This window comes from Schistocerca serialis, chromosome 1, assembly GCF_023864345.2.
Source record: "Schistocerca serialis cubense isolate TAMUIC-IGC-003099 chromosome 1, iqSchSeri2.2, whole genome shotgun sequence".
In the NCBI taxonomy this organism is placed as follows: Eukaryota; Metazoa; Arthropoda; class Insecta; order Orthoptera; family Acrididae; genus Schistocerca; species Schistocerca serialis.
The window spans coordinates 878,488,122-878,501,348 of NC_064638.1; the positions used below are offsets into that span (position 1 = coordinate 878,488,122).

The window sequence follows — 13,227 nt, forward strand, 5'->3', positions numbered from 1 at the left end:
CAAAGTTATCAGAATGGTCATACTGACAAAAACTTCAATGGCTAAAATAACATCAAACACATACAATGCACACATAAATAAAATGGAATTCTTGTACAAGAACATTAACTAAAGGAATTGGTTCTCGTGTCATAACACAGATTGGTGGTTAAAATAGTCTCAATAGTTACAACCATGCTGGTGAACATCACTGCACTTTTTCTTTTCTTACCTAATTACATGTACCATACAGTAGTTCATCAAGCATATTACACATGCATTTGCTGCTATTTATGTAAAACAAAAAGACTTTTTTAAATATTATGTAATTCTTATCCATGAACATTTGAAGTGTTGAAAAAGAATCTGAATTTCATCAAACATAGCAAACTGTAGTTTATTAAATAAAATTAGCTCAAATTTATTGTACAAAAATAGGACTGGAAACAGTTTTGTATGTGAAATGACAAGTTCGGCATTAAGTGTGAATGTCATCACAAAGAGATAAGTGCAATAGTATGTATGTTAATGTCAAAAAATAAAACAGTTGGTGCAGTTTACTGTTAGACATAAGGTGGTGGACACCTTACAGGAGCTGCTGACTTGTGTAGCACACATATACAAGTAAAGACAAATTTTAAGATATATGAAATAAAGTTTATGTAAAAATATAGGTCAAATATATAAAACGTTCCTCATCTTACAATTTACACTGTATTAGTAAATAAATACAGTTGTGAGAGAAACTAGAAAAATTGGTTAAGTAGCTTTAGTGAACAATCTTCCAGGACTGTCTTAGCACCTACAACTCTATTGTACAGAAGCACCAATTGCTCTCAGTGTTAACTAGGACTGTACTCTTTGACAGCTGTAGCCTAGACTCCTATGTAAATATTCAACAATGCACGAACAATGCGCAGCTTTCTTCCATGGCACAGTTTTTATATCACTTCACTTTGAACCATTAAACTGTTACAGTATTTGCACTAGTTGTGGCAATCTGCTACATTGTAACTATTTCATTCAAATTAATGAACTTTAATTCTTAAACCAGTCTAAAATCATTAAAACTTACATCTGTATCCCTACATATACTTAAGTATTCTCAATAGGTACTACATAGCCTAAAAATAAGAAATATAAAATATAGCACATTTCTACACGTAGCTTGAAAAACAGTAAAATTCACTTAAAATTATTAAAAAGTACTGAATTTTAAAATTTCTGCTAGTGTAAAAGAAGTAAGGTCATGTTTCCCCAGTCTCTAACTTTTTATGCTATCCTGTTGCTTCCTAAAACAGCTGCATTAGCATTGACATCAGCACCAACTAGTGGTAGAGTAGTGAGACAGTGGAAGTTAGTTTCTTCCAGGTCCTGCTGGAGTTTAGCCAATGATGGACATTGCATCACTACGCCTTGGATGCCCTGCAACGTCTGTAAAGAATAATATAAATATAGTATTAGGATATAATCTAAATATATGACACTGCAAAAGAGAGAAAGAGAAAGAAGAAAGAAAGAGAAAGAGAGAGAGAGAGAGAGAGAGAGAGAGAGAGAGAGAGAGAGAGATCAATAGAGGTTTTACAAAGAGGATATTATCTGAGAATAAAATGTATCAGTATAGTTGATATTTCTCCAGAAACTAAAACAATACCATTTATTGCCACGTTTTCTGAGAGCAATCAAATTCTTCATTTCATATCAAATACATTACATAGTTCTATGAGTATGTGAGCTGTTGGAGCAACATATATTCAGTGGCAGAACACAAGAATGTTGAACTGCTTACCTCAAGTGCCCCATCAATAACTTCATACTGTCGACGTACTTCCTGCATAGCAAGACCAGTCAGACTTTCAGGTTTCAAGTCTGGAATCTGTAAAGATAACATTCCATAAATATAGGTTTTCCACAGCTTGTAAGGCAGAAAATGGAATTCTGTTGTCTCAGTCTCTCAGTTGTTTTCCGAGTTCAGATGAGGATGCATAATGTGATTATCTTTGCAAGGATAAATTATTCTAAACTGACACTTGAACAGGCGTGCCTATGTATTAAATGCACCACAAATAACATTGTCTTGTACATCCAAGTGAGCAGCAGTAATGAAGAAAGTCAGCTGTGTGAGAGAAAATGTATGATCCGTGTGAGAAAATGACCCAGCATCAGAGCTAGCAGCAAGGTCCCACAATGAGGCAGTTGTCTATGAGATGGGCTCATTACTATCGGGTAACACAGTATGTGATATAATGAAAATTAATTTTACTATTGTTTAGTAAACACTGATTTAGCTCGTATAATACGAGGGCTATCCACAAAGTACATTACATTTTGGAATTAAAAATAAATAAAGTACTGGAATTTTTTTTATATGCAGATGAAAGCCACACTTAAATACTACTTTTCTACATAGTTGCCATTTAAATTAAGGCTCTTATCATAGCGATGGACGAGCTTGGAAATTCCTTCGTCGTAAAATTCGGCCGCCTGCGCCTTCAACCACGTGGTTACCTCTTCTTGAAGCTGTGCGTCGTCATCAAAACGCTGCATAGCCAACCACTTCTTCATTGCTGGGAATAAGTGGAAGTCACTCGGTGCCAGGTCGGGACTGTACGGCGGATGAGGAAACAACTACCACTTAAAAGATTCGAGAACTTCACGAGTGGCATTTGCCGTATGGGCCCGGGCGTTGTCGTGAATCAGCAAGATCTTTGAGCCCAACTTTCCCCTGCACTTCTTTTGTATTGCTCTTCTGAGGTTGTGCAGAGTTTGGTAATGCCTTTGAGAGTTTATTGTAGTACCTCTTTCCAGGAAATCCACAAAAAGCACACCTTTTCTGTCCCAAAAGACAGTCATTACGTGGTTGAAGGCGCAGGCAGCCAAATTTTATGACGAAGCAATTTCCAAGCTCGTCCATCGCTACGATAAGTGCCTTAATTTAAATGGCAACTATGTAGAAAAGTAGTATTTAAGTGTGGCTTTCAACTGTATATAATAAAAAAATTTCCAATACTTTATTTATTTTTAATTCAAAAACGTAATGTACTTTGTGGATAGCCCTCGTATAAGTTTATTTTATTGTCATTTAGTTAAACTAAGATTAAACTGTGTTGTTGCTCATACATGTTTACCTTGGTAAAAAAGACAACTATTCTTTACATGAGTACAAAGTACAGTGCATGTCCATTTGTGTTGAGAAAATTGGTGCACCCGCTTGGTTTGCATGTGTGTGTGTGTGTGTGTGTGTGTGTGTGTGTGTGTGAGAGAGAGAGAGAGAGAGAGAGAGAGAGAGAGAGAGAGATGAAATTAATTCTTTCTGGCAAATCATTCCTTCTTCCTTTTATGTTATCTGTTTGTAATTTCAAAGCCTGAGCTCGAGGGTCTGTATGTCAATGATGCGACAATTTTCACACTATGCACCACAGAAATAACTTTTTAGTTGTTTTCTAGTCACCCTGAACTCATAATATTTTAAGAGGTTTAATATGCTGTAACAGAACTGAGTAATCCCAGGTAGATGAAAAAGAAGTTTTGATCATGATCATGAGAAAAAGAATGAGCCCCACTCTAACGTAAAGGTGTCATCTGTAATTTTAATACTGGTTCCATAATGAATTTACTCAAATGGAAAAAACTTGCTGTATTGTGAGTCTTTTAACTATGTGTATGCAGAGCGATTGTGTATGAGGGCCATTCAATAAGTAATGAAACACATTTTTTTTTTCTCAGCCAATTTTGTTTGGAAAAATGTAGAATTTGTTGTGGGACAGTGTGGAATATTCCTGCTTCAGCCCATAAGACCTTCATAGAGTTCCAGTTGTGACAGCACTATAAATAGCCTTCAAAATTATGTCTGCAACTGAGGTGTGTTCCAAACAGAAAACTGTCATTGAGATTCTTTTGATGGAAAACAAGAGCATCACAGATATTCATAGGTGCTACCAAAAAGACTACACAGATCTGACAGTGAACAGCAACAAGGTCTCACAAAGCTGTTCAATCTCCTACGTGCCTGTCAACTGCACACAGCTGTGAATTCTGCAATGTTGGAATTTGCAGAAACTCTCCTTCTAGGTAATTTACAGACACACAACAGTTCACCAGGTGTGTGTGCACAAGGTTCCTTGCTGCCTACCAGAAAACCATGAAGAGCACTGAAGGACCATCTGTGACGAACTTCCTATGCATTTTGAGGTTGCTTGTGAGAATTTTTTGTCAAATATCATCACAGGAAATGAAACATGAGTTCATCACTTTGAACCGGAAACAAAGCAGGAATCCACAGAGTGGTGCCATACCACTGTTCTTGCAAAGAAAAAGGTCAAAGCTGCAACCTAAACGGGTCAAGTCATGGTGCCAGTCTTCTGGGACTCTGAAGGGGTTATTCTGTTTGATGCCTTCACTCTTGATGCAACAATCAACCATGAAGTGTATTGTGCTACCGCCTAGGAAATTGAAGAAATGAGTACTACACATCACCATGAAAATGCAAATGAACTACTTCTTCTCCACAATAACACAAGGCCTCACACAAGACTGCACACCCAAGAGCAGCTCACAAAACTTTACTGGACTGTTCTTCCTCATTCATCCTACATCCCAGATCTCACATCTGACTTCCATCTGTTTGGCCCAGTGAAGGATGCATTCTGTGGGAAGCAGAATGTGGTTGATGGGGAGGTTATTGATGCAGCAAGATGTTTGCTCCAGTGTTACCCAGCAGAGTATACCACAAGAGCATACATTCTCTCCCAATAAGGTGGCATAATTCATTGCACTGAACAAATATTATGTTAAGAAACAGGATTTTATAGCCAAAATAGGGGGAAATAATATAATGTATTGGAATCCTGGATAAATCCAACTTGCTTTCACAAAAAAATGTGTTGCCCTTGTAATATCCGGCCTCTACTGTGTCTCCAACACGAGCCACTATACTCGCTACTCCCCCCCCCCCCCCCCCTTTCCATCATAATACACACTGTTAAACTACGTTGCACATATCTCCATAGCGTCCAATTTATATTCTATAAACTCAATAAATATCTTAACAAATACATTTAATACTAGCCACCTGTAACCTACTGCCCATTGGAGTCTCCATAAACTGTGGCACACACCTGTATTGGTAACCTAGTAGTTAACTGTAACATTCTACAGCAAAATTTTCTTGGTTTACTTGCTGCGCCAAGTTATAGTGCAGATCTGTGTACCACAATCAGGTCCACACTGACATATATCTCAAAAGAGAGTCAATAGGGAGGAAGGAAGATTAAGGCTTAATGTCCCTTCGACATAGAGGTTATTTGAGACACACAATAAGCTTGGACTGTCTCAGGGATGGTGTAGGAAAAAAGCCTTGCTTTTTAAAGGAATCATCCCAACGTTTTCCTAGAGAAATTTATGGAAACCACAGAAAACCTATACCAAGATGGTCAGATGCGGATGTGAATCGTCATCCTCCCCAACCCAAGTCTAGTGTACTAACCACTGCACCACCTCCCTAAGTGTCAGAGAATAGGGCTATAATGACGTTCTCTAAGAACCACCTTTATTCAGTCATTGGATGACTGAAGAATGTGCTATCAAAGAACAGCTGTAGTAAATACAACATTAATAGAGCACTCTTTAAAAAATGAAAACACATAGATCATCACAGCACATGATATAGCACTCCTTCCTTTCTGCAGAACTACACTGAGTAACTTAAACAGGGTTCTGGGCAGATAAGCTTATTTACCAACCATGTAAGTCAAAGAGGATATGCTATGTTCAGTAAGACAATCTTAGAGCTTTGAGATTTATAACATTTTTTACAAATGTGCTGGCAATCAAATTGGTCAGTCCATATGTACAATTTCAGAAAATTCTACAGCACATTAAATAGCAAGGTCTGAATAAATGACCATTCAACAAACACAGACTCACAAAGAAGCAGAGAACTATGTCTGACAAGAGAAATATTTTGTTCCATGCATCAAAATAAGGGAATTCTGTCAAGTAAACTGTAGAAATCAGATTGAACAACAGCAGTTATAACTGGAACAGAGAAATGTGCTGAGGTCTTTGCTTTCCAAAGGAATCCATGGCATTACTTGCATCCTTCCAACAAAGTCAACAACATTATTTTGGGAATCATATTTACATTTTTTGGTGGTGATGATGGTTATACGAGAAGCCATTTTTTTGTTTTCTCTACCTGCAATTTTGAAGAGAATGTTTTAAAATTTGACTGTCCTTTAATGGAAAAGGTAGTATATTACAAACACTATGTTGAGAACACATTACTCATAGAAACAACTAAGGAGGACATCAATCAAATAATCAGTAAATTTAATGGGTTCCATGAAAAAATTAACTTCACTGTAGAGCTCAAATGCAATAATCATACTCAGTTTTTACACACTGAGGTAATGAGACAAGACAAACTGCATGCTTTTAAAAAAGAAAGCAAACAGCAGCAAATGTTGTGGTTCTTAATGACTCATGTTACCCACACGAAGGAGCTGTGCTCAGATTTTAGTGAACAAAGGGAGGAGATCGCGAATGGGTGCAGTGGATAGACTGAATGAGTTAAAACATTACTAAGCAACCAGCAATGAATAACTAATTTGATTTACGTATGATGAACTGCCTTATCCACAAGAGGAAGAGGAAATAGCTAAGGCTAATAAGAAGATCATTACTGTGCTGTATTTTGGAAAAATCTCTGAGAAATTGGCAAATACATTTAAACCATACAATGTCCAATTGGAATTCAAAGTGAAAAACTTAGATATAATTTAAGACATATGGTAGGGAATGCGAAACGTAAACTAGAACAACAAGCAAGAGTATGCAAAATATACTCTCCATAATACAATGTGAGGGACACCACAGCGCAATTTCTTGCATTCTAACATTTCAAAAATGCCTTGAAGAAACTTTCATCCCATACGTATTTTCAGTACAAAAAAATATGTCAATCCACGTATCACACGAGTGGTTATTCAGTACTGTATATCTGCACTGCATAGTTAGAGCACTGGATAGAATTTTGGATTAGCATACTTGAGTTCAAGAGTTCAGTTCCGGGTCTAGGTGTAACTTTTATTTTCACATTTTAATATGCTTTAGCATATGCTGTTTATTAAATGATACATATTCTATTATTGCAACTTTTTTTTAACATTGTAAATAACAATTATTGGTAAGATATGTCAAAATATTCATGAAGAGTAGTAATCAATTAAAAATACACTCCTGGAAATTGAAATAAGAACACCATGAATTCATTGTCCCAGGAAGGGGAAACTTTATTGACACATTCCTGGGGTCAGATACATCACATGATCACACTGACAGAACCACAGGCACATAGACACAGGCAACAGAGCATGCACAATGTCGGCACTAGTACAGTGTATATCCACCTTTCGCAGCAATGCAGGCTGCTATTCTCCCATGGAGACGATCGTAGAGATGCTGGATGTAGTCCTGTGGAACGGCTTGCCATGCCATTTCCACCTGGCGCCTCAGTTGGACCAGCGTTTGTGCTGGACGTGCAGACCACGTGAGACGACGCTTCATCCAGTCCCAAACATGCTCAATGGGGAACAGATCCGGAGATCTTGCTGGCCAGGGTAGTTGACTTACACCTTCTAGAGCACGTTGGGTGGCACGGGATACATGCGGACGTGCATTGTCCTGTTGGAACAGCAAGTTCCCTTGCCGGTGTAGGAATGGTAGAACGATGGGTTCGATGACGGTTTGGATGTACCGTGCACTATTCAGTGTCCCCTCGATGATCACCAGTGGTGTACGGCCAGTGTAGGAGATCGCTCCCCACACCATGATGCCGGGTGTTGGCCCTGTGTGCCTCGGTCGTATGCAGTCCTGATTGTGGCGCTCACCTGCACGGCGCCAAACACGCATACGACCATCATTGACACCAAGGCAAAAGCGACTCTCATCGCTGAAGACGACACGTCTCCATTCGTCCCTCCATTCACGCCTGTCGCGACACCACTGGAGGCGGGCTGCACGATGTTGGGGCGTGAGCGGAAGACGGCCTAACGGTGTGCGGGACCGTAGCCCAGCTTCATGGAGACAGTTGCGAATGGTCCTCGCCGATACCCTAGGAGCAACAGTGTCCCTAATTTGCTGGGAAGTGGCGGTGCGGTCCCCTACGGCATTGCGTAGGATCCTACGGTCTTGGCGTGCATCCGTGCGTCGCTGCGGTCCGGTCCCAGGTCGATGGGCACGTGCACCTTCCGCCGACCACTGGCGACAACATCGATGTACTGTGGAGACCTCACGCCCCACGTGTTGAGCAATTCGGCGGTATGTCCATCCGGCCTCCCGCATGCCCACTATACGCCCTCGCTCAAAATCCGTCAACTGCACATATGGTTCACGTCCACGCTGTCGCGGCATGCTACCAGTGTTAAAGACTGCGATGGAGCTCCGTATGCCACGGCAAACTGGCTGACACTGACGGCGGCGGTGCACAAATGCTGGGCAGCTAGTGCCATTCGACGGCCAACACTGCGGTTCCTGGTGTGTCCGCTGTGCCGTGCGTGTGATCATTGCTTGTACAGCCCTCTCGCAGTGTCCGGAGCAAGTATGGTGGGTCTGACACACCGGTGTCAATGTGTTCTTTTTTCCATTTCCAGGAGTGTAATTTGTCAAAGGACAGAAATAACTACAAAACTAATCACAGTGGTCACATTAATATGCTACTTTCAGCAAGAGCACCTGATTGAAATATTTTGAATAAACTGCCAATGACAGCATGTTTTTCACAAAACAGTCTTCAGTGCAGATGCTTAAAGTGCCTCTCTGGACTTCACAGTTACAAGAACAGCATAGAAGCATGGTAACAGTTCTTCTACATCCATTGGTAAAGTACAATAAACATTACTGAGTTTGGTAAATACTTGTGAAGGGGTTTGTTAGACGTACTGCTGATTTAACACCTTAAACGAATATGATGGACATAAAAGTGGTAAGCTTGGTACCTGGTACTTATCAATATCACCATTGCTGGAAGGTGTGCTGCAAACTGGGTTTGAAAGTAGTTGATGAAGTTATATTAAAGAATGTGACTATGTGGTTTTCATGGGAAGTACCTAAGATAAAAGATACAGGTATAGGTGAAGAAAGAGAATGGTGGAATCCTTTTTTCCTGTTTTTGCTCTGGGGTAAGAAGTTTAACTGACAAAAGGGGCATCAGCACTGACAATAAGGCAAAAAGCATGGAGGGGCATAGAGGAGAATGGAGTATACGAGACAAAATATGTCTAAAAGGGGAACGATAAGAATGATTGTAATTTCATTTATATGTTAGCATTCAGTAACTGTACATGTTTATACAAGATGTGCTATAATTTCTGTATGACAATTAAGTCAAGATGCCACAACACAGCCTAAAAGTAGAAAATGAAGGAGGAGGAGGAGGAGGAGATTAGTGTTTAACGTCCCGTCGACAACGAGGTCATTAGAGACGGAGCACAAGCTCGGGTTATGGAAGGATGGGGAAGGAAACCGCCCGTGCCCTTTCAAAGGAACCATCCCGGCATTTGCCTGAAGTGATCTAGGGAAATCACCGAAAACCTAAATCAGGATGGCCGGACGCGGGATTGAAAGAAAATGAAAAAATAATGTTATGAAAAGGATAGACTGCTACCCACTATGTAGAGTAGTCGTTGAGTCACAGACAGACACAACAAAAGGACTGCTCTACATGTGAGCTTCCAGCCGAAGAACTTCTAATACAATAAAAAAACACACACACATTCTTGTAAGCACAACTCATATAAACATGGCCACTGTCTCTGGCAAGAGAAGCCATTAGTCTGGCCTCAGTGGCCAGAGACAGGGGTAATATGTGTGTGAGTTGTGAATGTGTGTGTATTTTCTACTTTAGCACAAGTCCTTTTGCCCGAAAGCTCACATGTACAGCAATCTTTTTGTTTTACCTGTCTGTGACTTAATATCTTCTCTATATGGTGAGTAGCAATCTATCCTTTTGATAATACTGTCAGTATTCCATCCCAGATTTTCCATTGTTTAAAAATAAAAAAAATGCACTATAATTGGTACTGACCTCGAGTATTTTCATGTGAAACTCTACCTACTTCATTAACTGTACAGTTCAGGTAGACAGTACTTTAAAACAGTTGTTGACAGACTGCCTTTCTTTGTTGTCCATTTTCTACCAAAAATATGCACCAAACAGAAGTTTGTTACAGGCATTTTTGTACTGCCAGTGTGCAAGGAATAATGCTGTGGCATCCGAATGCACAAATTTTGGATCACCTTGTACAAGACAGGTATAAAAAGCACAAAGACTCTTTCACATTGGGCACATCTGGGAAATTTGTTGGAGCCAAACACTTAAGGCTTTATGGAAGGTAGTGAAATGAGAGACAGGACAACCAGCTACAGAATAAAAAATGACAATTGAACTGAATGGAATGGTTATAAATGATGAGTCACAGGTAGAAAATATATTTACTAATCATTTCTTAAATACAGTAGAAAACAAAGACTTCAAGAGAAAAATCAAGCAATATTTGGCAATCATAACTCTCATGAAATTTAATCACTTGAATATATCACCCACTTCTCCTTTTGAAATTAAGAAAATTACACATTCACTTGAAAATAAAAGCTCATCTGGTTTTGATGGTGTTTCCAATAAAGTACCAAAATTTATTCCCACATGATAATCCCAGTCTTATATGAAATATGTAATGCTTCACTAACTCAAGGCAGTTTGCCAGAGAGACATTGTTGAAACCCTGTTTAAGAAATATGGTAAGAGAGATGTCAATAACTACTGATCTGTTTCACTGCTGACATCATTTTCCAAAATATTTGAGAATGTGATGTATTTTAGAATAGTATCTCACCTTAGCAACAATAATATCCTCAGGAAATCACAGTTCGGGTTTCAGAAGAGTTGCTCTCCTGAGAACGCATTTCCGCGATCCCTCACCAAATTTCACAAGCATTAAATAATTAAATGGGCAGATTAGTATTTTCTGTAAACTAACTAAGGCATTTGAAGGGGTGAATTACAGCATTCTCCTAGATAAATTGAAGTTTTGTGGGACGGATAGTACAGCCAAACAATGGATAATGTCATATGTAACCAAAATAATGCAGGAAGTTGTACTTAGTAATTCAGTCAATGCAATCTGGGGACACTATTGTGACAGGAGAAATCATGTATGGGGTTCCCCAAGACTCAGTCTTAGGACCACTATTGTTCCTCATATATGTAAACAATCTGCTGTCATATACATTATTAGTTCTTTTTGCAGATGACACTAGTACTGCAATCAATTCAAGTACACATAAAAAAACAGAAGAAATGGTAAATAATGTCCTTGAAAATATCATTTACTGGTTTTTTATGAATGGTATCAACCTCAATTTTAGAGACACAGCGTATTCAGTTCTGCACGTTTGGGATACTACAACAACAATAAGTGTAACACTTGGTGAGGAAGTAATAAATACAGTTGAAACTTCAAAATTCTTGTGTGTTCATACTGAAGAGAATTTAAACTGGAAAAAGGACATTTCCGAACTCCTAACACAACTTAGTTCAGCAGCATTTGCATTTAGAATCACTGCATATTTTCATTCAATAATGTCATAAGGAATAATGTTCTGGGCTAACTCATACTTAAGAAAGAAAGTTTTCAGGGTTCAAAAATGTGCTGGTGGTTGTCCAATATGATCTTGTAGACATCTGCTTAAAGAGTTGGGCATTCCACTATTGCTTCATAGTATACGTATTCCCTCATGAAGATTGTTGTAAAAAATCCACTACATTTCAAAAGGAACAATGATGCAGATAATTACAATACCAGAAAGAAAAATGTCATTCATCAGTCCATACTAAGGTTGTCTTTAGCACAAAAAGGGGCACACAATGCTGCAAAAAAATTGTTTTCACCTACCTAGAGACGAAATGTGTGACAGCTAAATAAAATTTGAAAACAAGCTGAAAAATTTATTCTTGACAACTCCTATTTTTTACAATAATTTCTATTACTGTTTTAAAAGGCGGTGAGTAGGAATTACTAATTCGTGTCTGTATACACTGATGGAATAAAATCGTAACACCAACGTGGAGTTGTGGGACATAAACAAAAGTTCATAGTTGAGTTTCTACATCTGAAAGATGACATTTCTTAAAATATCACACCAATATTAAGAAAAGGAAAGTTGCTACTCACCATATAGTGGAGAGGTTGAGTCACAGATAGGTACAAGAAAAAGACTGTCACAATATAATTTCATTACTTTACATTAATTATTTTTTGGTGTTGTAATTTTTTTCCAGCACTGTATTTGTAAAAAATAGAAATGTTAAGCATGTAGCCAGATTTACAAATCAATTTGTGATGTGAATGTGAAATGACTCATTCCACATCATTACGATTCGTCTTGCAAAATGATCCACGGAAGAAGAAACCAACTAACTAACAAACTTACACATATGAGAGATATGTCACCTACTAAAAGATTCTGAGGAGGATTTAAAAGTGGCACAAATAGTGAAGAAAGGAAGGAAAGTTAACCTACTTGAAGAACTAGAAATATAAGTTCACCAGGATAGGTCTGGTAATGTGCTCAATGCAAAAATGGGAGAGTGGTAACAGATTCTTCAACAGGTTCATGGATCTTTTTTGAATTTAGAGGTAATATGGTATACATAAGCTGTTTTTACAGATGTCCCCTGTGTCATTTCTGGAATAGAGAAGAATGGTTGGTGGCTTAATGCAGTCAGTGGCACTGTGTGCCTGATGTTTGCAGAACAAGCCAGTGTACTGGAAGGCAACTGGTATGATACTACGCCGATACAGTCAGGTACTGTTACAAAAAAGGAACACTTTGGCAAAAGGGCAGTAATATGAGGAAGCAAAACAGAGAGACAATGCCGCCAATTTTAAAGAAAAACATGGGATTCAACTCTGATTACTTCTGTTTCATTTTACAACTGTTTTTATGCATTTTTAAGCATTTATGCATGAAGAGTTAAAAATAAACAGGCAGATGATGAGAGCACAGCTCCCAAAACATGTAGCTGTTGATAACATTCCTTGTATCTGAGTGTTGTTTGCTTAACTATAACTATATACCTTTGTTTCCGACATTCCATTTTCCTCATTACGCTAATCTCAAACCATCTGACTACAGATGATACCACTAGTATAATCTTGTTGGTTCCATGTTCCGTTTCAATTACATTTT

At 38.6% G+C, this 13,227-nt stretch overlaps 1 protein-coding gene across 1 annotated transcript in view; it reads right to left on the minus strand.

Annotated features, from left to right (window-relative positions):
• Positions 1 to 350: 350 nt before the first annotated feature.
• The window catches only part of LOC126443572 (uncharacterized), a 106,175-nt gene continuing 93,298 nt past the window's right edge, over positions 351 to 13,227 (minus strand). Inside the window, exons 15-16 of the mRNA XM_050090958.1 lie at positions 1,769 to 1,855; positions 351 to 1,413 (exon numbers count right to left, since the gene is read on the minus strand). Of these exons, the coding sequence (XP_049946915.1) occupies positions 1,252 to 1,413; positions 1,769 to 1,855 (249 nt within the window). The 3' untranslated portion in view covers positions 351 to 1,251. The remainder of the gene's footprint in view (positions 1,414 to 1,768; positions 1,856 to 13,227) is intronic.